This window comes from Pezoporus occidentalis, unplaced genomic scaffold, assembly GCF_034315485.1.
Source record: "Pezoporus occidentalis ecotype Australia unplaced genomic scaffold, CSIRO_AGI_Poc_V1 ctg35, whole genome shotgun sequence".
NCBI lineage: Eukaryota > Metazoa > Chordata > Aves > Psittaciformes > Psittacidae > Pezoporus > Pezoporus occidentalis.
The window spans coordinates 43,220-68,427 of NW_026915483.1; the positions used below are offsets into that span (position 1 = coordinate 43,220).

At 47.9% G+C, this 25,208-nt stretch overlaps 1 protein-coding gene across 2 annotated transcripts in view; it reads right to left on the minus strand.

Moving 5' to 3' along the window:
* Positions 1-4,717: 4,717 nt before the first annotated feature.
* The window catches only part of FAM107A (family with sequence similarity 107 member A), a 28,565-nt gene continuing 8,074 nt past the window's right edge, over positions 4,718-25,208 (minus strand). The window contains exons 2-5 of one of the 2 annotated variants that reach the window (XM_062630202.1): positions 20,168-20,231; positions 10,688-10,862; positions 7,408-7,564; positions 4,718-6,298 (exon numbers count right to left, since the gene is read on the minus strand). In XM_062630202.1, the coding sequence (XP_062486186.1) occupies positions 6,191-6,298; positions 7,408-7,564; positions 10,688-10,862; positions 20,168-20,231 (504 nt within the window). In that variant the 3' untranslated portion in view covers positions 4,718-6,190. Of the gene's footprint in view, positions 6,299-7,407; positions 7,565-10,687; positions 10,863-18,807; positions 19,159-20,167; positions 20,232-25,208 lie in introns of those variants that run through there. The other variant, XM_062630203.1, reaches the window with a different exon arrangement.

Genomic DNA, 25,208 nt, shown 5'->3' on the forward strand with positions numbered 1-25,208 from the left:
GCTAGCATGCCTTCAGTGGGTGACTGATGGAAGTGCTGGGTACAGGGAGGAGTGGTTTTAGTAGGTTGGCTAAGGTGGTTGGCACCTGCACGGGTTCTGTGAATACTGAGGCAGTGTCTTGTCCTCATTGCAGTGGTATGGACAATAAAAATCTAGGGCATTTCTAAGCGCTCGAAGTGCAGGGTTTGTGATATCATTGTAAGACATAAAACCTTTTTCTTTCACCAGTCCATCCCCAATATTTTATGAGAAGTCACTGCTGGAACATCCCACAGCCATGTGCTAATGTTTAAGGGAGTTCTTGGCCTATGGATGTCGAAGAGGCTCCTGGACCTGTGCTTGCAGTCCTGGCAGCTCTGCCCGTGCTGCCTCAATCCTGCTTCCCATGGGGCTCGGCTTTACGTTAACTCCTAACCTTTTAGCTCCCGTGTTAGCAGGATTTGTTACAGGATGTTAATAAAGTAGTGGTGTGCAGAAAACAAAATAGATTTCCCCCCTGAAGAGGCTGCCTGCCTTCCCGAGCTACTTTTAATACTGTAAGGAATTTAAACTCTGGAAACTCTTGCAAATATGTTCTTAATTTCCTGTTTGTTTTTTTTGTTGTTCAGAACATTAATTTATTATCCCGGGAGGGGGCAAAGCCTCAAAGCTGATTTCACAGGGTTGGAGTAACCCAGACCTACCCTTGAGCCGTTCCAGGAAGAGCCGGGCTCAGTGCTGGAGCACCGGAAGGGTTCAGCTGCCAGCTCCCTCTTCCGTGAGGCTGCGTCAGGAAAACCCGCTGTGTGTGTCCGCTGTGCTCGGACACAAACCCCACGTACCTTGCTCCATGCACCCTTCAGGGAGCCACACGGCCGCTGCTTACCTGTCCGGGCTCCGCCTGCCAATGTCCCCCCACGGCAGGGACCTTGCCCTGGGGCCATCGGAGCTGGACCCGCCCCATGGGCGTTGCTGCGTGTGTGTGCGCGGCGTGCGGGAGCTGACCAGTGCCGGCAGCGGCCTGGGAGCCTGCGGGGGTTTTCCCGTAGGGAAATCCCACAGCAAGCGGTGCTGAAAGGGCTGGATTAGTTCTACTTAATAACACTCCGTTCTCCTGACCTCGCTTCCGGCTATCGGTGCATTGGAAGCTGCGCTTCTGGCTCCTTTTCTCCTGGTATTTTTAATTTGTACTTCTGTTTTGTAGTCTGCTCTGGATGGAGGAGAGCATCCCTCGGGTGCTCACCGCTCCTTGTCTCTGGAGTTGACTTGCTCACGGTTTTCCCAGCTTAGTTATGGCACTTTCCTAAGGCCTTCCTGATTTTGGGGACGCAAATCAGGAGGTTGGGAAATGTGTCTCACAGGCTAGGACATGCTGGGGGGCAGACGAAGGTTACCATGGGGTGCGTGCTGCTTTCATCTCTGTCCATCCTGAATCTGCTGCATTATATCTTGGTGTCTAGTGGGGGGCAGGAGCTGGCAACTCATCCCACCTGGCTACAGCAGGCGAGGAGTCCCTCCTGCCCACACTTCATTGCTTAGTCTGTGCTGCTGCTTCAGACCTGCTTGTCTCCCACTGGAAATTGCTTTGTCAGGGAAGGAGATGAAACAGGTGGGATTCACTGAACCGCAGGGGTGCTTTAACATGGGAAGTTGAGCAAAGGATGGGAAGTCAGATGGAGTTTTGCATATCTATCATTTTAAGCTTCAGCCTGAGTGAACCAAGCCCAGCAGCCATGAAGAACAACAATAAATCAGAGCACCTGACTGTAATGCAATGAGTGTGCTCATGGGCTTGGTGTGTTAGGGATGAATCTGGTAAAGATGCTGTGTGGCTCCATCACCCTGCCAATAGGACATCCTGTGGACATACTGCTTGGTATGCTGCGCAGCATCACATCCTATGGTGTCTCAGGGTTGTCAGCACTTGTGAGGCAGTAGCTTCTTTCTGAAGTTTTCTGAGGGTTTTCTCTATTTGTTCTGCTGTTTCCTTCTGCCAGGGTCAGAAGCGCTGGGCCTTTTGCTTCTTGAGTGCTGTTTGCCATTGCTGAGGCAGTAATGAATTAGAAAGCAAAACATAAGGGTTCCCTGATAGGAAATTCCACTGCAGCAAACTATCTATGAGCACTTCTGGAGTAAATGCATAGGAAAAGAGACTTCAGCATGACCTGGATAAATTGCAAAGCTGGTATTGAAAACTCTGGCAGTAAGAAGAAATTCAGGCAATGGAGAAGTTTGTGCATAGCTAAAAGGCAGTGTACTTTAAAGAGTAGAAATGAGTATTTCTTACTTTCTTCTGCAAAAGAACTGTCACAATACGAACAGCTGCCTTTGACATCTGTGCATGAAAGGAGGTGCGTGGTTAGTGATAAGCAGTCCTGGGGCATAGCCCATTGAAATCTCCCCAGCCGGGGCTGTGGAAGGCTGATAAAGCACTTTACGTAAAGTCCTGCCTGGGTCTCACATCTTGCCAAAGGCCACGCTCTGCAGCAAAGACCTTTCCCTTTGTGTGGTTTGTGCCAGGGAATGAAGTATGTAACCTGCTGTGGTAGGACAACCAGTGAGCTATTGTTATAAGCAGCAACAATGTGGGAAGATGTTTAGTCAATGAGCCCTTGTCCCCGATGATGAGCTGACTGCTCATGGGTGTGGAGCATTGGGAATACCATGTACCTCCCAGTGTGGATCCCAGCAGATACCTGGTGTCAGAGAAATGTGTTTAGTGCTGCTAAAATGCTTTAAAAATACTAAAACCCAATGAAGTGTCAGGGTTCCCTTTCAGTTCAAATCCAGATTTTTGAATTAAACCCAGGGGCAATGTGTTTCCTTGGCTTTGTAGGTCTTACCCTGGCAGGCAGTTGGGCATCTGTGGCCAGATAGAAATCAAACATATGGGAAGTTTCAGTGCACAAAGCCTGATTCCACAATGTTCATGCCCTTAAACTGTCAGCAAATTGAGATAAAGTCTGGAGATGAGCAATGGGTGCAGCATTGGGGCAGATGATGAAAAGAGTGTATTGATGGGTAGGTTAACACAGCACTAACAAAGGAGTTGCTGTTGGACTTCACTGATCTTTATGTTCGGTTTATTTGGCTGTTGTCTGCTTGCATCCTCAGAGCTTCTTCAGTTCCTTGTGGAAGAGAGCAAAATATACAGTCATCATTTAGTTTATTTCTTCACAAGTGCCCACATTAAACAGTGTCAGTTGAGTTGTATGACATATAATTTTAAATAACTGTACAAACACCAACACAGAAAATAGACTATGTACCACATAGGCAACATACACAGTGCAAAAAATTGTCTTCCATCAATACTCTGATAATCTGTATCTTCTGTATACACCACATTTATTCAGGAATGTGTTTCAGGGACATAGGGAAGAATTCATTTAAAAGAAAAACAAGCACAGACACCCCAAAATCTTCCTGGTGATGCCTACACTGATGATACCACCTCCATGCTGCCATGAAGCACAAGAGCATGGCTGAAGGTTGTACAAGCTCTTGTCTGAGCCCAGGTGGTTCCCAGTTCACAGGGGTGGAAAAGCTGTAAATGTGTCATTTCCCATGTGCTGTTACAGACTGCTGAAGCCAGTGATGTCCTGCCAGGTATGTCCTGCTGTGTGCCATGGGGCTGCCACAGCCTGCCCTGGCCCCCTGGGAGCTGCCAGTGGCTGGTTTGGTGGGTTGGTCAAGTGTGTGGATGTGTGGCTGGGTCCCAGCTCACAGCCTGCAGGGTCCTGGTGAGCTCAGGGTCAGGGCTTTCTGCTGTCTCTCCACTGCTGTAAGGAATTCTTGTGGCTCTATTAGCTCAGTCTGCGTTAGGACAATGTGACCTAGTCCTCTGTTTCCCTTCTGGACATGCACTGAAAATGGCCCAGACACCCCTTAGCAATGACTGCACTGGAGTGCAACCCCACTCCGTGCTTGGTGCACACCACATCGTAGGGAGGCACCTTGATTATTATTTCCAGATAATGTTTTTATGCTCTGGAAGATCACAGCAAAATGTTTTCAACTGTGTCAGTGCTGATCTGAGCATTCAGCCTACCATTACTGGATGGCTCCCACCCAATGACTTGCATAAACGGCCCTGTCCCAGCCCAGGTGAGCTGATAACACTAATTTCACTGGTGCATATGGAGTGATAGATTGCCTCTCCTGCAGTGCATTTCCATATGTGGCAAAATTACACATTAATTTGCTGAATTTTTTTGAGCTCTTTGATCAAGGTTACTTTATCTCTGCTGTAACCCCTCACAAAACCCCAGCAAGGTAATTCTGGCTTGTGATTTAAACTGATGTTATCTGTGGAGCATCATGCAGCATTCTTTACAGCTGTGTACAAGCATCCTTAACAACACACTTTTTTTCTTGGAGAAATTTGGCCTTTTTTCCCCCCCCTGAAAAAGTGGTTGATGCTGCTTCTTCCACATGGTTTTAATCATGACCTGTAAGAAAAGCTTCAGAGTTAGAAAGGACATCATAGATCCTTTTAGATCTTGTTTGACCCCATAGTGACCATGTGGACTGGATGATGAGCTTTAAAACTACCTTAGAGACAGTGCTGTGAGATGAGGCTCTCAAGGACTGAAAATGAGCTAAGGGCTCTTATAGTTGCAGAAGCCCCATACCTCTATCACTGCTCTCAGCATGTGATGTGGCTAAGGTATTTTACTCAAGCTGCCAGGTTGAGCAACATCCCTTTGAAATGAAACGCCCCACTGGACCAGGATGATTAGGGAACGGATTAATAACGTTTTAATAAGTAGATGATAAATGCCCAGTTTCCCTTAATTTACTTGTGGATACACTGAAGATGTGTAGATGTTGTTTAACCAGATATTACCTTCCCAGCTAAGTTCATTGAGGCTTGCCATCCAAGAGCCAGTTTAAAGGCAGTTGGTAAGTTATGCTGTTTAGGCTTTGAGTCAGTGCTGATGTGAGAAGTAAGAAGATGAGAAATCCTGAAGGTGCAATTTTAGCTCTAGATGTGGACACCTCAGGGCATAACTGTGACAGGCTCTTTCCATACATGGTGTAAATGCACCCTCTATCTCATAGAACCGCAGACTGGTTTGGATGGGAAGGGACCCTAAAGCTCATCCAGTTCCAACACCTTCCACTAGAGCAGATTGTGCCAAGCTCCATCCAACTTGGTTTTGAGCAGCCTAACTCTGCTTTGCCACACCAGTAGAGAGATTTTTAGCTTTGCAAGGTAGCAACTGAAATGAAGTAACTCTGACCTCTGGAAAAGGGGATAAGAAGCACTGACATTCTTGCATCAGTACCTGATGCAATCAGTAGCACCTCTCCATCACAGGATGTGTTTTTGTGGGTTCCTGTGGTAGCTCATGTCCAGCCGCTGGGTGAGGGGCTGGAGCTCGGTAGTTCAGGGGTAAGAAGCAGTTTGTCTGTCTGCTACATCCACAGGGATCTGCTGCCAGGTCACTGCACACTTCCATGTACACATGCTGAAAACAACCAACCTTTGCTTTCTGCTCAGAGCATTTGCCTCCCACTTGGGATGCTGATGGTATAGCCCGATGTATTTCCTGCCTGAGTGTGGAACTGCCTAAATAGCTCTTTTCTAATAGGTTTGAGATGCAGTTTAAAGGTGAAGAACAGTTGCACCTCCTGTGCTGCATTGGTGTGGGCACACAGAGGTTGACTCTTCTAATAGTATGGGTGTGCTGCTGGGACACAGCCTTAGCCAGGCTTGACAGTGATCCACTGTGGTCACAGGGGCTATTCTCAGTAATGCACAGATTGTCCCTTTTAGTTATCACATCAGGTTTCCAGGAGGTTCCAAACCTGCAGCCACCCTCCTGTCACCTCATGCCTGGTGATCCTGCCTCCAGGAAGTAGCAGAGATCCCCCAAACCATCCCTCCGCAGGCTTCCCTGGCTTAAACAGTCTCTAGGGTTAACCAAGAGTTAGCTGCATATTAGCATGCACCCACAATCTGAGGGGGAAACAACATTGTTTCTCTCTGAATCTCCTTGTGTGAGTACTTCAGTGAATACTGCACCTTTTCCACAGTGATACCTTCTGGCTGGGAAAACCTTTTTTGTGCCTTCTACTGGAGCAAGTGTTAATAGCCGTAAGTAGCCCCAGCGATGCGGCTGTGAATGTCCACCATGTACAGAGATGTCAGAGTGTGTGTGTTAGCACCCGCCTTGGCAGGATCCCTGTTGAGTTTTGTCAGAAGCTACACTGCTTTCTCATCCCCAGTCACCGTAGATGTTCTTCTCAGGTTTTCTTTCACTTTAATGAATTCTGGTGCATGGTCTTCCTGCTTCTCCTGCTCTTTCTCCAACTGCAAGAAGGAAAAGTCACTGTTACCTGTGCATATTAAAGGACAAAAGTGCATTAGCTGCATTAACACAGTAGTCTTCATTATTGAGGGGTGTCCAGTTATTATGGCTCAAAGTTGAAGTATAGAATACATGGGTGCTCTCTTTTCCCAAACCATTATACCAGAGCCATGTTCATCCTGAATCTCTTTCTCTGGCCCACTGAAACATTAATTCGTTTTGTTTTCCTCCAGAGAGAATGTCTCCAGCAGAAAAGCAGGGGAGTGCTTCACTTCAGACCTGGTGTGGAGGAAGGAGAAGGAGGTTTGAATCCTTCCCAGCAAAGGAGGCCCTGTGAGTCTGGGAAAACCTCTCAGCATTAGGTTATTGTCTAAGTCCTTACAGTGCTTCACCTTTATATGCAAAGTCTTTATGGATCTGTCCCTAAACCACCTTTTTCATTTTCCTGGTTCTTCTCTAAGAGTACTGGGCTTTGGTTTTTCAGTCATCTTCTCTTGCCTGATGTTATTGCAAGGGAGCTGTTGTGTCATTAAATAAACTAGTTTCATCCATTTGCAGTGCAAACACCGGAAGGTAGGACAGGGAATGACTTTATTTTCAGCGGCATCAACCCTGCTTGCTGCTTGCACTGGTTTGGGTAAGAGGAGCAGGGGAATGGCTCTGCTGCTGACGAGCACCTATGCTCAATATTGCTTTTCCCAGGCATATTTTTGGCCAGGGTGCACACCAGGAGCTGCTCCCAACAGCAGCTTGGATGTGATTGCTGCAGCATTGCACCTTCCAGCGCTTCCACAGCCTTTCACCACTCACCCCAGGATCCTGAGCACCCCTTGTGATGGGTGCAGCAAAGCACACCCCAAAGACACCACGTGGGACCTGGAGGATACCCAGGGCAAGTGGTGTGTGGTGGGGGTCCTGGGTGAGGTGGTACAAGCAAGGTGAATCCCACTGTGAGGATGAAGGTGCTGCAGGATGGACTGTTTCCCCTTTTATGGAGGGGTAGCAAAGCTATACCTTGGTTTGAGCGTCAGCCCACTCATCTCCTCTGTGTTCTGTGCCTCATGCAGGGTCATTAGTTTAACCCAAGGATGGCTTGAAAACCCAGTTCTACCTGGTCCAGCCTCTGGTGCCTCTTCAATAGCTCTTTTTCAAAAGGACACTGCAATTTCTTTGCCTCTTCCTCTTCCTTCTTCTTTCTGATCAGCTGGTTTCGCCGTCGGTGCTCGAGCACCCGCTGCAGCTCTGGCTTACTCTCCATGCTCAAACCTCTGTGGATAAAAAGCAGATCAATCAGGGCAAAAGAACTAACATCCTATGGGTGTAGCCACTGACAGCCCAGAAACCCCAATGCTTTTCTCAGCCCTAAACAGAAACATCAGGGACCTGGTCCACAAATCCACCCACAGCGTTTTGAATGTTTCCCTACTGCTGGGATGGTTCCTGGGGTTGATTGCTTTGGGTGGGCAGAGAGTTTGCTGTCCTCGTATGCGGCTTGTGGTGATGGAAGTCTTGCTAATGCCATTACATTGAGCTTGCAGGGTAGGGTGTGGAAATGGGACCTTCCCTGGCCCTTGCTATTGGCAGTTTAACGGTGTCAGTGACAGATGGGGCTGCGCTGAGGGCATGTTAAATAATGACGATTTTTTTTCCACCAGCAGGGGTAGTCATTGATCTGCAGTAACTGCCGCGGCAGCTGCATTCCTCCCTTTTGCGTCCCTCCTTTGTGTCAGAGCTGAGGGCTCGCCATCCCCCTGGTGACACGGAGAGTTTGGGTCAAGAGGCCAAAATGAAACCTCCTTTCCTGTTAGAAGCCAGAGCTTTTGCGCCTGGCTCCCCTTCAGCTGCCCAAGCATCCCAGAGGAAGCGGGGCTGCTCCGAAGCATCTCAGATGGGCACGGGCTGCTCCAAGCCCTGGTCTGTGGAAGACTGGGTCACAGGGAAGAAGACATGGCAAGGACGTGCAGGCAAGGCGTAAATGCATGGTAAAGAGATAGAAGAAGTTCATTCAAAGTGGTGACTTTCTGCCCTGCTGAGCCCCAGCCACAGAAAAGCAAAACCTGAAACTGCTGGGAAGGTGAACATTTGTTGAATTCAGGGAATACTTTACTGCAACTGCAATTTCACTGAAAACCAGATTATTACAATGTGGTGAAGATTGCATTGACATATCTATCTTCTGCAACAGCAGCTGGAATGTACGTAATGGTGCAAGAAAATACAGAACTGGAAGTAATTGACTGAAGTTGTATTTTTGAGAAGAAGGTGGTGGAGACCCCAAAGCTGTTACATGCAAGGAGCAGGACCTGACCACTTTCATGGGCTGGGTTTAACACTCATTAAAATCAATGGGCTGAGAGTATTTACAAGTCCTGTTGTAAAATGTGAGGTGTTTGGTGTTCCTGTGGTGAAGGTCTGTTTTGAGGCGAGGAGGGGACTTACCCATTTCTGTGTTTAAGGGCTTGCTTTCATCCTTCCAGTGGCATGTTTAGTGATGCTTCTTACTGTAATTTGGGGTTTTTGCTTTATGACAGGATAAAGTTCATGGCAACATCAGTGAAAGTGGCCACAGCATTGACCCAAGAGGTTTCATCATGGTTTTTCAAGGCAGGAGGAACTTGGATGCTGCAGAAATGCTTTTCCCGAGGCTTAAGAGAAGGCAAACCTGCCTTGGCTTGCTGGAGACAGCTTGCAGTGTTGCCTGTGGATTTGTTACTACTCTCTGATTTAGTCAGACTGTGTTCTTAGTACCCAGAGATAAGAGTTCTGTTGCACAAGATGCTGCTTTGACTTGCTTCTCCCTTTTGCTTAAGGGGAAAAAACAATGGCAAAGCAGAAACAGAAGCAAGTCGTAGATCCTTCTCTCTCCCCTTCTGCCCTCTCTTCCTCTGTAGTAACAAGTAGCAGGAAGCAAAACTGGTGGATTTGAGAGTGACAAGAAACCAGTGATGGTGGGTTATTGTTCACAGTAGGGTTTGTTTCACATATTTGCTGAAGAATATTTTGGAGGCCAGAGCCAAAGTGGGTTTAAACTGATGTCTGAAATGTACGGGACTATAAGCAGAGGGGTCAGGAAGTGCAGGATGGCTGCAGTGGAGGTGATGGCACAGATGGATGTAACATGGTGGCAGCTACAGAACTAGAATACGCAGTGATGATGTGCTTTTTTTTGTCAGTTTCAAGTTCAGCTCAGTCTGATGCCCATGGGGTCTGTACCTCGTCTGTCACGGTTCCTCTCTGCTCTCTCCATTGCAGGGATTTTTTGATTCCACCACACTCAGACTGAAATAACTGCTCTGTGAGATCAAAGTCAGTGCTGATGGGGAAGCCTTTACCCTGAGCAGCATCACCAGGCAGGAGATGGTCACTCTCAAGCCAGAGTGTTTTAAAAATATCTGGCTGATTTAGTTACCTCTGCTTTGATGTAGGATAACAGCCTGGGTATGGGCCCTGTAATTCTTCTGATTTTGGGAAAATCAAGCCCAAGCCCAGGCAGTGCCGGTATTAGTTAATGCGCCCTGCTGCCAGGCTTGATTGTTTGCTGAGTTTAAATGTGTGTCTGGTTCTCGTGATGACTGTATCCTTTTGAAGAGGCTGTGCTTCTTTTTAGATGGCCAAAGTGCTATCATGTCACAGTGTTTCAGGGTGTTCAGAAAACGCAAAAATAAAGCCAGCAGATTTCTTGCTGTGCTTAAAAGCCTCTGAACTGAATATACTTTTATTGCACTCATGTTACAACATTTGCTGCAAAATAATGATGTGATTATAGGTTCTCAGACACAGATATAATTTTTCTGGTGTTGTATTTGTACCCCTAAAGACTTAAATTGGGTGATGGGGTAAGAGGTCAGGGAAGTGGATTCTAGTCTATCTTTACCTGTTGGATTTTTAGAGAGACAGTGATTAGCTTCCTCTTTGTACAGATTATCTCACCCTGGTGTGTTCCCTTTCAATGTCTCCATCCAACCTGCACCTCAGACTGCCTCTGAGGTGACCTTAAAGCACACAGGAATGCTGTACATTGCTGGGGACTTGGCAAATCAGTAATGGAGATAGAAAAACCAGGACCAGGGAGAAAACTTGTGGGACACCCAGAAAGTGACTGTAGGGATGCCTTGCATCTTCTGGTTCTTGAGGGATCCAGGTGGGTAGAAATAGCAAGCAGCTCCAGGGAGTCCTAGCTGGTGCTTAGGGGTGAGCAGGGGGCTTTTCATCCTGCTTTTGGTTTGAAACAAACTGTCACATCAGAGAAAAGAAGAAAGGGCTACAGCAAGTTCTACACTGTGTTTGGTTGCAAGTGGAAGGGTTTATTGGGCCCTTCCAACTCACAGCCTGTCACTGGCACTTGAGCTCTGATGGCTCAGCACCTCTCAGACCGCTCCAGCATCTCTTACCTTTTGTGGTTCATCAGCAGCTCTCTGTGCAGCTCTTGATGGCTCTTTGAGGCTTTTATAGGATTTAGGAGCTTTTTAGGTTTGATGAGGTCTGGGTTTCCATCTATGTAGTCTGGGTGAGTCAGGATATTCCCACTGTCTGGTTGCTCCCGCTGTATTTCAGTGTACATTGATGCTGGAAGAAAAGAGAGGTGTTTGCATGAGAAGTCTTGCCCTGCTATGGTGTGGGAATCCCTGGAGTTCTCCTCCCCTGGGCAAGACAAGAGAAGAGATGGTGCCTGCCCTGCTGCTTGACCCCTGTGTCAGTGTCTGCGTGCACGTGCCTCCATGTGCTGCTGAGGGTTTTTTAGAGGCTTTAAAACATATTTCCTTTGTGTTGTTGATGAGACATTTATTAATTAGATCTCTGAAATCACTTGCCAGCTGCTTGCTTTAGTGACTGTAGTGTTGAGTGCCAAGGATTAATTAATGCAAGATAGGTCTAACTAACACTTGAAACAGCCATGGATGTGGACTGTGCTGAGCTGTGGCTTTGGTCCTCCTGGCTGGGGCTGTCAGTCCCTTAGCACAAGGGGATGCTGTGGGGTTTGAGGGGCTTCCAAAACATAAGCCTGAAGAAGTGCTGCTGTGTCTGAAACCTCTTGTCAAGGAAAGGTTTTGCTGATATCCTGCTGGCCTAATAATCAGGATTGAGCCCAAGGCTAAGAAAAGCATAGTTTGCCCATGCAGTATGTGATCATGCTGTAATAATTTGTATGTTGTGGATGTAAGAACAAGAGCCCACTGTTTTGGAAGTGATGGCAACTTGTATTTCAGGCAAAGCATGGGGCACGTTCACTCTTCGTATTTTCCAAGTGCTCTATATTTCCCCTTTACAAAAACCCTTATATAAAGTGAGTGCAAAGCACAAATTATAAGAAAAACAGCATGCAGTGGGCTGTGTCTTTAAATACAGAGCACAGTGGGGTTGCCAACAGTTATTCAGTGTCTGGTCTAATCAGGGGCTCAGAAAGAGCAATTTATTCCTGACTATTCACTTGAGCAATTTGGAAGTTTACCAGTGAGAACAGAAAGTCCCAGGAAAAGGGTATAGACAGCTCCATGTCTCCAAGTGTCTTATTACAGTATTTTTAGGGGCCTAGTGTGAAGCTGTATGGGCTGGCGGAACAGCAAGGAAAACAATTGTGCAGTAATGTTGCCTCATTCTCTTACTGCAATCTCATGTATAAAAGGAATAAAGCCCTTTCTTTTAAATCAATAAAACAGAAGGCAAGAGAAAGCAGGCTAGGTTATTCTTTCATAGTCAGTAAGTACTTATCAAATGTGAAGTGGATTGCAGTCAAGCAGAATTGTGTACAGAATAATACTGCTGGAGAAATGACTCAATATCAAACAACTTCTCACTGAATGTTAATGTGGGCAGTGCCCTACTGCTTGGGGAACAAAGGAAAACAAATCAGAGCCCATTACACAAGTGTAATTGGGGTGAATAGTTCAGTACATATTTAAAGGGCACTTGGAAGCTGGAACCAGTGCTTTCTTGTATCAAATTATTTTCCTCTAGGGTCATAGATCAGTGGTGGCAGAGGGAAGCTGGTGTGGTTTGATGTTTGTTTGATGGCAAGTGCCAGGCTGACTCAAACGCCTGCAGGGCCGGACTCCACAGGTTGAAACTGGAGGCTCAGTATTGCCTTCCAGAGGGATGCAGGGACTGAAGAACAGCCAAGGGTTAAGGCAGCACAATTTCATGGTTAATTTTTGTTGGATGAAAGCCAGGCTCTGAACAATAAGAAAACATATTCTTTTTTTTTCTTCTACTTCGCTTTTTGGTCTTTTTTTATAGGAGAAGAGGCAGACAAAAGCCAAGGAAGGAAGGTACAGAAGCAAAGGTTTGTTTTGGCATGAATGAAATGAATGAGCTCCCATTTCAAATGGCAAGCAATGTCTTCATTCTTCAAACAAGAAAAGTTTCTCCATGGACTAACTTAAATAAAATGACAGGTGTTTTTAATGGAAACACTGTTTCTGGACAGCTATAGTGCCAAACTAGCCTCAGCGTCACTGTGATGTCCTGCTGCCCTTTTCCTATTGTTCCTGTCCTATCATTTAGATCAGAGCTGCCTCCAGTGAGAGAGATGCCTGCACTTGCTGTGTGCTGGGTATCAAATCCTGCTGCACATCAGAAGAGCTGGGGGGTATTGGTATTGACCCTAAATCTGCCTGTTGTGCTGTGCCAGGGGGTAATGCAGCATGCTGTGAGCAAGATACTGTAAGTGGCTGTAACTCTAGTAACTTTGGCGGCTTTCCTTCTATACAGTGTAGCTCCTGGGCCCTGCTGCTGAGATCTAATAGCTCTTGGGGCACTGGTGTAGCATGGCTACTGATAAAGTGCTGTTTTCCCCTTCCTCCATGATGTATGGGTTTCCTTTTGTAGCTCATGAGAGTCCCTTCTTCCCTACTTCCAAGACCCACATCCCAGGAGATTTGCTTGGGGCAGGCTGTCCCACATCCACAATAGGGCTAATACCCAGTAGTGTACAACGCTATTCAACTGTCATCCAACCCTTCAGGTTGGTCATGTGCTATTTCCACCCCCCAGACACACAGGATGATCAGAAGCTTCCCCCTACCACCTTTTCCCCCCACCAGCTTGGGGGATGCTCTGCTTATGCAGCATTTTGGAGGAGCACCGTGGTGAGGCTGGAGGTGTTGAATCAGTCAACATGGTTATTTACAGACTGCGGCAATCTAACCGTATTTACTGAAGGCAGATGGGGAACTTTCCCCTGAAACCAGTATAATTGAAGAAAATACTGGGAAGGAGGAAGTGGGAGGAACTGAAACTGATTGGAAGCATTTCTGGCTAGGGCTGTTAAATCAGTATGCACAAGTCCTCACAATGAGTGCAATTTGCCTGAATGATGCTGCAAGAGCCAGGACACAGCAGGTAGCTCTGAGCTTGCTTTTCACTGTGCTAGATGTGTCTAGGGGTGTGCAGACACCAACCTCGAGGGTTTGGCTCATATTGCTGCCCTGGGGACAAAGTCAAAGCCTTGACCTTGTCCCTAATAGGGACTGCAAGGAGCCTTGAACCTTGTTACAAAACCAGCATTTTAAACCTTCAAAAGACCTTAGTCTGGAACAATTCAAGGAATGCCTTCATTTTCATTGAGCAGGAAAAGAAAAATGAGAACGTAAAAGTCCTGGTGCATCTGAAACACGGCTTGGGGTCATGCTGGGAATAAGGACAGGGCATCCTTTCTGCTGCAGGTTGGCAGATAGGGACCCAGTGCAAAATGTTTGTCCTGTAGATCTATCATCTTCAAGACCTGATGTAATTCGTGTCCCTGTAAGAGCAGATAGACTGCTATCAGGCTGCTTTTTCTCATTATTTATAGTGCTGGAGGTATAAATCAAGCCAGGTCTCTGCAGTGGATTTACAGCCAGATGTATGTTCTTTCATGATTCAGCCGTAGATCAATGAACAAGGCTCTGCTTTCGCACCTCTTTGGCCACCATCATAAATCAGCAAAAGGTGTTAGATATTTTTATATTGTTCTTGGCAAGATATGAACAACAAAAAACGTGCATTTTAATACCCTCTGCTGTACTCAGAAAAACAGTGTGACCTTTTAAATACTTCTGCTTTGGAGTGTTACTTATAAAACGTAGCTGTGTTTGCTTCAGCTCACTCAGCCTTTTGCTTGCTTTTGAATATTTTCCCTTTCCTCATTTCTAAAAGCCTGAGGCTTCTAGGAAAGGTACCTCACAGGAGAGTGGCCAAAGTGACTTGTCTATAAGGAAAAAGCAAGGCTGCCTGGATGAGGAGGCCAGAGCCACTGGCAGATACATGGAGTTTTCTCTCTATTCCCAGCCTTAGCTGTGATATGAGCTCCCAGTCTTGATTAGTTTTCTAGGAGACTCCACAGGGAATATTAGTATCTTTGAGGTGTCCCAGACCAGCCACCCTCCTTCCCCAGGGTGTGGGACTGGCTGGAAGAGAAAAGTGACATTGTAGCAGCTTAGTCATTTCTGACCTAAAGCAGAGCCCAAATGCTCAGACCACCTGGAAATGCTTATAAATCCCCCACTTCCTGTGAAACTTGTGATAAAAATCTGCAGTCTGCAATCCTGGGGCAAATTGTTTACACTTCTGATTATACTCAGCTCCAATATTTTGGGGCACAGAGTATCAGGCAGGTTTGGTGCAACATTAAGTGCCTTTGAAAACCTGAATGTTCCAAATAATGCATTAAATATACCCTGCTAGGACCATAAAACACAATGGGCTGCTTGGACTGGCTCATGCCCAGGGATAGGCACCGGACACAGGTGCTTGATCACAGCCAGAGCTGAGCTATGCTTCCCTTTGCTGCTGCTGCTCTTTGGTTTACCCTGACTTGGGGGACATGCCCTTCACAGAGCATTTATTTAGGATTAAGTGATTTGTCTCTTCTTGGTGGGTTGCCCTGTGAGACCCTCTGCATCTGGACTGTGTGCCTTGTGCTGCTCCCTGCGCTGCAGCTGGCAGCCTGTTCCACCATCCTGTTGGGATGGAAATAATCCTCAGGAATGTTAAGGCGATTAACAACAGCCTTGGAAAGGGCAGGTAACCACAGGGGTCCAGCTCTGCTTACAGCTGCCTGCATGGCTCCAGCCTGTTCTTCACAAAGGGAAAATCGAAAGAGATTGAAAACAAAATTAATCCAAAGCTGTTGGGTGGAGGTCTGGGCTCCTCTCAACTTGTGACTGCTTGGGAGAATGGGGGTACAGCAGTACATCCCCTTTTTTTGCTGACACTGCTCTTTGTGTCAGCACTTCACTTTACCTGAAATCTATAAAGCAAACGTAGTTCACAGTCTTTTATTTCTGCTATCTGTGTCATTTAAGGACTGATTTTCCAACTTGAGCATCTCAGGGCAGATGATGACCAAACTGCTCTTGTTAAAATGTACTCTGTGGGCATCCCTTCCTGGGCAGAGATGGGCCTCTGTGAAGTGCCATCCACATAAAAACAGGCAGCAGGCTTTATTCTGCAAATGGGATTCAAGCTCAGAGGATATTGCACTTTGTAAATTCTGTGAAACCCTTTTAAGGTCCTGTTACTTGGTAGAACGGATGAGACTGAGCAACACCTTCAGGACACCCAGGGTCAGAGCTCTGGGTCTGGGTTTGTAAAACCACTGACTCAAGGGACTGTTTTCAGGGCAGAAATGATCACTTAAAACTGTGGCTACAGAGAAGAACCTCTGGTTTTCTGGATGCCTGGGGTTTATTCAGGAATGCGTCTCTTTTAAAGAACCAACAGATTAAGGAAGGGCTGCTGAAAGAAGCTGGTCATACACATCCTACAAGTAAAACCAACACAGCACGTGTCAGCAGAGCCGGTTTGAGCTGTTTACGAAAGGAACCTGAGCCTGGGAAATGCTGTGAGTTTCTGACACATTTAACTGCAATCATGGGGAAGCCTTCCCTTTTCTGGACTATGGCATCTGCTCCCTGGGGAGCCCTCCTTTCCCCAGGATGAGGGTTCCTGGAGGGGATCAGGAGAGGGCATGGGATCTTTAAACTAGCCTCAGCTCCTTTTAAGCACTGATACACTTCTGTTAACTAAAAGTTGAGACTGGGTTCTTTTTCATTTTAGAACATGAGCTTTCAGTCAATGCATTTTCCCTGTCTGACGTGGAGCTGAGGTTTAGTCCTGTACCTTTGCCCATGAGAGTGTAATAGCAGAAAAGGTCCTGCTGTATGTTAAGACTTACAAATAATGAAGCTGAAAGTTTGTCATTTTGGATTCTGGAATTGATGGGTTTTGCTAATTTGTGTGATTTTCCTAATGTTAATTGTAATTCAGAAACACAGAATAGCTGGGGTTGGCATCATGGGGCGGGGAAACAATTGTATGTTTGTCTCTGTGAGCCCCAAAGCTTCATGCGACCAGAGCAGCTTCTGGGTGTGCAACTGCATAGCTGGAGGATCTCCTGCTGGGAGGACAAGTGGTTTGACCTCAAACCTGGGCACTTGATTTTGGAAGCTTCTTTCTGCATGGTTGGTAGGTTGAGGGTAGAGTAAGGCACCCAGATGCCAGTTTTAGAGGGTTGGGTCATAGAATCATGGAATGGTTTGGGTCGGAAAGGACCTCAAATCTCATCCAGTTCCAGCCCCCTGCCATGGGTAGGGACACCTTCCACTAGAGCAGGTTGCTCCAAGCCCCGTCCAACCTGGCCTTAAATGATGACCCTTAAATGATGCTCTGTGAGGGGAGGCTCGCAGGTCCTGGAAGCCTGGGTGAGTGACTGGTGAGTCCCCACAGCCAAACCTGCAAAACACACTCTACTGCCCCAAGTAATCCATGTGTGGCTGATACACAGTCAAACCCAGAACAAAATATCTGCCATTCCTTCACATTAGCTTAATGACTGCTGTGGCTTAATGCTGTGATGATGATGTTAACAACTTGATGCTGTTGTTGATGATGATATTATTGTTGACAATAATATTATGTTGATATATGTTGATAATATTATTATTAATAGTAATATGGTGAACTCAAAGACTGGCAGATGCTAATCGTTACCTTCCCTGGGTGAGATGTACCAGCTCCCATCCTCACTGTGATTTTCCTCTCTTGTTCCTGCTGTGCCAGCAGCTCAGGAGTGTCTCTTACTGATGGACCTGGCATGTTCCCCCTTGCTTGTCACCAGGCGACTATATCACAAATAAATGATACGTGTGCTCTGGAAAGGAGGCAAAGAGCCTTTGTCTGCTTCTAATGTATACTTTTAAATAATTAAGCAAGGCTAATTCTGGTAGTTATAATGCAATAGGATGAACGTAACTTGATGTGGCTGCCGTGGGAAGCAGTTCCCAGCTATCAATAGGCTGTCTCGGGGCAGCAGGCATGCACACCCTTGCTCCCCTTCACTCAGCCCTGGCATTCAGGGATAACCCCCATGAGGTCAAGGGGTCAGAAAGGGAAAGATCCCTAATGGAGATGTGGAATGAGGCAAGGAGACACAACCTTGAAGCTCCCAGCACTGCTGTCACACGTCACCACTATTCCTGCTTTACCTCCCTCATGAGCACATGCTGGGGATGGGGCTACCCACCAGTACAGCAGTGCTCTCCCACCAGTATAACCAGTCTGCTCAGTCCAGCCAGTGCCCCCAGTCCTGCCCACCCTTGCCAAGTACCATGCCAGCCTAGGGGGCACACAGAGCAGGCACTGCGCTCAGCCTGGACTGCTCATACACCACCTTCCACCATCACCCCAAAATGCAAAGGATCCCGGGTGTCACTGTGGTCACCCACTGAGCTTTGCACTCACACACGTGTGTTTGAAGGAGAGGAATCCAGGCAGGCCTGGGGCTAGCTGAACTCACTGCTTTGCAGAGGTTACTGGTTCCCTCTTTTGGGTTGGGTAACGCTGGAAGCACTTGTACAGTCAGGCAGCAGCAAGCTCCCCTCTGCCTGCAGGCAGGCAGGATTGGGTGTGCTGGTTAATCATTTTGTTTAATTACCTTGGACTGTGATAAGGAAAGATAACAGGGCTGGGATCCCACTCTGTTAGCAATCACCAAGGGATGTCAGTCCCATGCCTTTTGCAAGCAGCAAGTTTAGTTTTGTTAAGCAGTGACAGATGCCTAGCAGTCTTTCTTCATAATCACAAACTTACTTTTAATATCTCACCAAAATTTGCCCTGCACATTTGCCTGCCTATGATAGAGACATGCATCAATCATTAATGAATGTTTTAAGGTAGCTCAAAGGTATTTTGTGGAATGCAGAGAAAATCCTCCCACACTGAGTTGCAGGGATTGTATTAGCAAGTGCCCCCTGCCCAGCCCGATGACTCTCCAAGAAGGTTTGAATTGCAGCTAAGGGAATTCCTGTGGGATACAGGTCCATTTTGAAAGGCAGAACCAGGAGGGCAGCTTCTCAGCCAGCGACTGAAGTATTAAAGTAACACAGTATCACAAATAATATTTAAACCAGGGTTCAAAGTCACTGCGTTCAACCATGTGTGCAGCAAAGACTAATCCCATGGGGGCTTCCTACAATGGGAAGTCAGCAGAGAAGCAGGGACCCCCTGGCACAGCTCAGGGGTGCTCGGCGCTTACCTGATTTCCGCAGTGTGGCCTTGGAGAGCCCGGGGGGCAAGTGTTGCCCCATGCCCCATGACATGGCTCTGCTCCTGCCCAGCTGCACTCACACCTGTGGGGCTGATGGCCAGGTCCGATGGAGCTGCCCGGTCTCTCCAGTGGGAGCCGGGATGGAGGCACGTGGAGGTGGCTGCTGCACTGGTGCTCCCTCCCCGCCGCTGTCACCACCTCACAGGGACCACGCTGAGGGCTGGAGTCTGGCCGGCAGCAACTGGTGCCCCCTCTCTCTGCCACCCTCCAAACTTGCTCCCTTTGCTCCTCGTTGCCAGGCGATGTTTTCCCGGGATGGATGAACAAGGTAATAGTTCCCCCTCCACCCGTGCATGCCCAGCACTGCTGCTGGTGCAGAGGTTGTGTCTGTGCTCCACGGAGGACGGTTCCTCCTAAGTGCGCCTTCACCACGCTCCCAGAGAAATCAGATCACCCCAGAGGAAGCTGCACGCCCACTCTCTTTAGCAACCACTGCAACAACCAAGCCTGGCACCGGGGCAACCGCTCCAGTTATCGTGATCATTCCCTGGTGTGTTGCAACACCCTGTCATCTACCAACTGCTGCAGATCCAGGGGGAGCAGTGGCTGCACCCCATGGGGAAGGTGATGCAGGGGGAGCAGCAGCCCCGAGTGGGGTTACGGGCATCCTGGTGGCACCAGAGCTGAGTGATGCTGCTGCATCACTCTGCCAGATTTTACCCTGCTGAGATGCAGCTGCTGCCTGGATTGGGCATCTTGTCCTCATCCCTGCTGTGGCTGGAGGTATCATGCTTACTGTCCCTGAATTGCCATGGCCTGTGAAACCAGAGGCTGCAAAGCTGGTGGAGGAGAAGGAGTTAAACCACCCCAGCAGCTCCTTTTGGCTCTTAGGTGGGAGCTGCAGCCCAGTTCTGCCCAGGTCACCCTGTGCCAGCCTGCAGATGACCAGTGTTTTGGCCTCTGGAGGTGGGCAGGGATGGGATGAAACCATTTCCACTGAGAGGAAAAGGATAAGGGAAGCTGGGGGCACTGCCATAGTACCCAGCCACATTCACATGCTGCAGCACCCATGGGTGCACGCACTATCACAACCATGTCCTGGCCTGATGCTTCCAGCCCTGTGAAGATCTGGAGAATGAGTGCAGGCTGCCACAGGTCGGGGGGGTGCTTATTCACTTATTTTCACCTCTCCACATTTTGCTCCTCTCCACATCCCAGCATTTTCCCTCTCACCAGCTGTGTTTTCCAGCCAAGGACTCAGCAGTGCCAGGTGTGAAGAGAAGCCCCAGCCTCTCCCAACTCTCCTTGCAAAGCCCTCCATGGGGCAGCCAGGGCTGATGGCACTCACCTGAGCCACCGCTTCTGGGCTTCCTGCTCACACTTGGACACTTAGGCTGAAGGGAGTATTCTTTCTGGAAGAAAAGACAAGAAAGAAATGGGAAAGGACTGTGCAGGTATTGCTCTGTTACAGCAGATGAAATGCAGGAGGACTTGCTGGTCATTTCCTATCGGAGACTTTGAAAAATTATAATTATTTTTAATTTCCTGACCAGGAGCTGTTAAATTTAATTGCCTCAGATGCAGGAGATGAGAGGCAGGCTGGTTTGCATTCCCCAGTGTGTGTGGTGTGTGCCTGCATGTGCTTGCACAAGCACGGTCAGCCCAATCCAACCACCCGTGGGATAGATACAGGCAGGGTTTTGAAGATCTCACACAGCTTTTGCCCCTAGATCAAGGATGTGGTGGAGGAGAGGGCTTGAAGTGGGGAGGCTGTGCAGTTTGGCTCCTCAAACTGCAACCTGCCTCGCAGCCCATTTTTGTGGCTGTGCAGATTCTGCTCACGTTACCCATTGCAAACTCAAAAAAAAAAAACCCGACTCAATCTAGAACTGAAAAAGATGGATGTACATCCATACTGCTTCCCTGGGACTGCCTTTAAACAAGCTAAAGCTCAAAACCTGGTGTTGTGAGTTTACTGAAGGCTTGTTGAAGGGGGGAAAAGAGCATCAATTTGAACATGCTTTGAGCTCCTGAGTGTGGTTATGGCTGGTAGATGTGGGAGTGGAAAAGGGCTGTGATCCATCAACAGCTGCTGTCAACTGAGTCAAATACATTGGAAAAAAGCCAGCTAAATTTTATGGACATGTTTCTGTCTGACACACCCTAGTGCCTGACTTGCTGCACATCTGGGCTCCTCTCTGCAAGGAAGTGGGTTTGTGGTGTGCTTACGTCCTCCTGCCTTGGAGGACTTTTCATGGCAAAGCTGTTTTTCTAGGAGCTCCTTGCACAGCAATTCTCTTTGCTATGTGAATCGGTAAGCAATTTCACCCTGTGCTTCTGAATCTTTGGGGTCAACAAAAAGCCTTTCTATTCCCCCTGTAGCTCCCTGAAGGTTATTGCGTGGAGACAGTTGATTGCTCGATGATATTTATCTGGAGTGGCTCCTGCAGACAAGGAGTTGCACCATTCACTGCCCCCGTGTTTCTTATGCAGTGGCTTCATGTCCCAGGAGAAGGTGACATGGAGAGCTCATTCCAGCATCACTCATTGCATCTGCTGGGCCCGGCATGTCCCTGTGTTGCTGTGAATGTGGCAGGGGTTTTTCAGGTAGGGTCTTGTTTGGAGGTATCAACCCCAGAAGAGTGATCCCAGGGGAGTCCCAGTGCCAGGAGCTGGCAGTATCATAGAACCCCAGACTGGCTTGTCTTGGAAGGGACTTTAAAGCTCATCCAGTTCCAACCCCCTGCCATGGGCAGGGACCCCTTCCACTAGAGCAGGTTGCTCCAAGCCCTGTCCAACCTGGCCTTGAACACTGCCAGGGATGGGGCAGCCACAGCTTCTCTGGGCACCCTGTGCCAGTGCCTCAGCACCCTCACAGGGAAGAGCTTCTGCCTAAGGGCTCATTTCAATCTCCTTCTGCCCAGTTAAAGCTATTCATCCTTGTCCTATGAGCTGGGCAGCTCTGACACAGCTCTGGAACAGCTCCAGCACAGCTCTCTGATACGTGTAGCTATAGAGGACCCATTTCTTGGGACTTTATCCTGCTTGAGGAAGGGATGTGTTTTTTCATCTAATGTCATGTAAAGATAAAATAACATTCATTGTGCTGAATGTGGACCTGAAGTGTCACTGATGGGTGGCTGTATAGTTAATTAAGAAATTCTGGGGTAAGGAAGATGGCTCTGGAGGAGCCCACAGCCAGCTCCTCATTACTGGGGCTGTACATTAGATTGACTTTTAGCTGCTGGGTTACTTTGCTGGTGATGTTTGCTGCTGCCTGTCACTTCTCCAGCCAATTGTTGTGGCACCAAGAGTTTTCTTGTATAGACATACCTCCTGTGTATTTAAAACCCCAGGCGTGCCAAGTGAGTACCCAACACAAACACCTGCTTTCCCATGGTTGTGTAATGCAGCCAGACTACGTGAAGGCACTGACAGTGAGATAAAGCTGCTGCCAACTTGGGATTGTTGTCCACCCAAAGTGCTGAGGAGCCTGGATGCAAGCTGTGAATTACAGAGCAGATACCCCTGCCTGGCCCTGCCTGCCTGTACCTTTATTAAATCTCCACTGTCAGCACAGGGTGGGGCGTGCAGCATCGCTGACAGTCATGTCCAGGCTCCTGATCCACAGGCAAAATGCTGGCCCCACTGAAGTCACCCAGGGCTGGGATTTGAAGGCAGACAGGGCTTCACCTCTTGCTTCAGGGAGGTCCTGGAGGCTGGTTACACATTTCCCCTGCTGGGTTAATGTTAGATGCTGGCTGAGGCACCACTTGTGGTGATGGGGACTGGGCAGCCCAGCCTGCCCTCCCACCCTTTGTGGCCCCAAGCATAAACTTCATGCAAGTTCCTTCAGTTATTCTGGTTGCACTGTGGTGATGACCTTGGTGGTGGCAAAGCCAAGGGCAGGGGACGTGTAGGCTGGTCAGAGCTCTGCCTGGTCCCTGATACCCCATCACCTCTGTGGCATGAGGTGGCAGGAAACACACTTCTGCTAATCTCCACTCGAGCCATTATTGTGTTTGCAGAGCAGAACGGCTTCTTGCTCCTCCCCAGCTCACCGGGGGCAGTTAATGATTGCCCAGATGATAGAGACTTTTGCCTGCTCTCCATGGGACAAAGTGGGTTATGGAACTCTGTCCTTGACAGCTGGGGAGTGGAATGGAATCAGAGGACTTTGTCTGTCACGGACGGGGAGGGTGTATTGCAGTAAATGGGTTAAAAATGTCTGTTATTTCCCAAACCTTCCTATTTCCATGTGAAAAACACTTCTGTGTACAGTGTGACTGCATCTAGGAGTAAAAAGTAGTAATAAAATCTATCATTGGATGGTAACACTACACCCCTCTGCCAGTGAGCAGGACAGATCCAGGCATCCTGAAGGATGAAGGAGGAACTGCCCCAAGTCTGCCTGGTGCTTCCATCAGTGCCAGCAGCAACCATGCCAGGGAATTTCTTCAGCAGCAGAGGAAGGATCCTGGAGACACTGCCTATGGGCATAGTTACCGCTTCCAACTTGCAGACCAGCTCGTCCTGGGATCCCCAGCCTGCTTTGACCATGTCAGTAAGGGCACCCAGCACATGAGCTGGAATTAGTGGGGTTAAATGCAACAAAGCAACATGAAGTATAAATAGTGGGTAGTTTCATATTGTAGTTTTACTATTCTATGTTACTCCCAAACATCCTGGGCATCATTATATCCCAGCAGGACCGTTCCTGGCCCTGACTCCATTGAACAAAGAGATCCAAATGTCTGGAGGCAGTTTTGCTTTGTACCACCAGCTCTTAGCAGGTATCCTCCTCCATAGTTTCCCACTTGGAGAGTGCAATGCTCCTACTGCAGCTTAAAGCTAGCCTCCATGTACAAGCCATTCATCAGTGTTATTTCTCCTGCATGTGGGTGCCCTAATATTTACTTGTAGCAGAATTGATGGCTGGCAATTTTGGACCATGTTTGTGCTTTGATGAAAGCAGTTAGGGAGATTAGCTGTCAGCATGGTCGGACCATGAGCCACGGCAAGGGCGACAAGGATGGTTTCAGGCAGGTTCAGATCAGTGCAGGTGCCATTATGGTGTAGTATCATAGCATCTATATTGCACTGTAACTGAAGTCTGAGATAATAAATTAGGCAAGAAATTGCTGCAATCACATTACAGTGATAAAGAGGTATTAAAGTGGACAAAATGACACCCAGCCTGAGAACGGATGTGGAACAGACTTGGTTTTGGGAGGGAGGCACAATTAGCAGGGCTGGAAGCTGCCCAACGTATCTGGGAGCTGATGGGCTCAGAGAAAGGTACTTTGTCCATAAGGTGCTGTAGCAGCTGCTGACATGGATATTCAATAAATGAACACATCAGTTGATTAAAATAGTCTTACTGCTTTAACCTGGAGGCTTTGAAAGAAGTTCAAACTGGAACAAGGCATTGATGGTTGGCAGATCAAAGCCAGCATTTCTGTGTGTGAAGAACCCACAAAACATGTGATTTAGAAGTTAGTCAAATTGAACTCTACCACTGCTTACAATTAGCCCCAAATACCCTTTTGCTGCTCCTGGTGCTCTGTATGAAAACACCTCTTACATGCTCCAGGATGCTGAGATACTGTCTAAAGTGTTGCCCAAATCTCCTGCGTTTTTGCTGAATTCTGGTCTATCTGTGCTCATCTGCAGCAGCTGGCACTGATCCAGAGACCTCAATGAAATCATCCGCTGGAAGAGACTTTTGAGGATTAGTGAGACTTTTTCCCATCTGTGATGTCAGTGCACAAAAATCTGTCAGCTCGATTGTTCTGCTGCAAAGTCTTCCCATGTATGGTGTTGAGGCTTATTGGATTCAACAAGCTGGTGCATGTTTGCTGAGATGATACCACTTTCTTGTTAAAGAGAGAAAGCCAGCAGCATGCCCCACTGCCTAACAGCACTGCTAATTCCCCACTGGCCTTGGCTGGAGGAAGTACTGCAGTTTGGATGACGTTCCATAATATCTTGAGGGCTGTAAAAGGCAGTATAACACCCTCCTCCCTCCAGAGCTGGCTCTGCCTTCCCCGTGGTGGTCATGATGCAGCTGTTATAGGGACTGTTGTGAGAAACTGGGGGTTCCTCTCTCTTGTAGAGGCAGAGCAATGGGTTTGGGAGGGTTACTCCCTGGCAGAGAGCTCGACTGTGCACATTCCTCTGCTCCCAGCTCATTATGGGACATTATTTTGGCAGGTTTTGCGATCAGGACTGGCAGGCACTCAGGAGTCAGTGTCCAGGCATATCCTGGTGCTCCCAAGCCAGCAACTATGAAATCTTCTGTCATGGTGCTGCCTGTGTCATGGGAAGGGTTCTGAATGGGGTTTCGGAAACATCACAGCATCCAGAGCTTGCTCCATTCTCCAGATGAG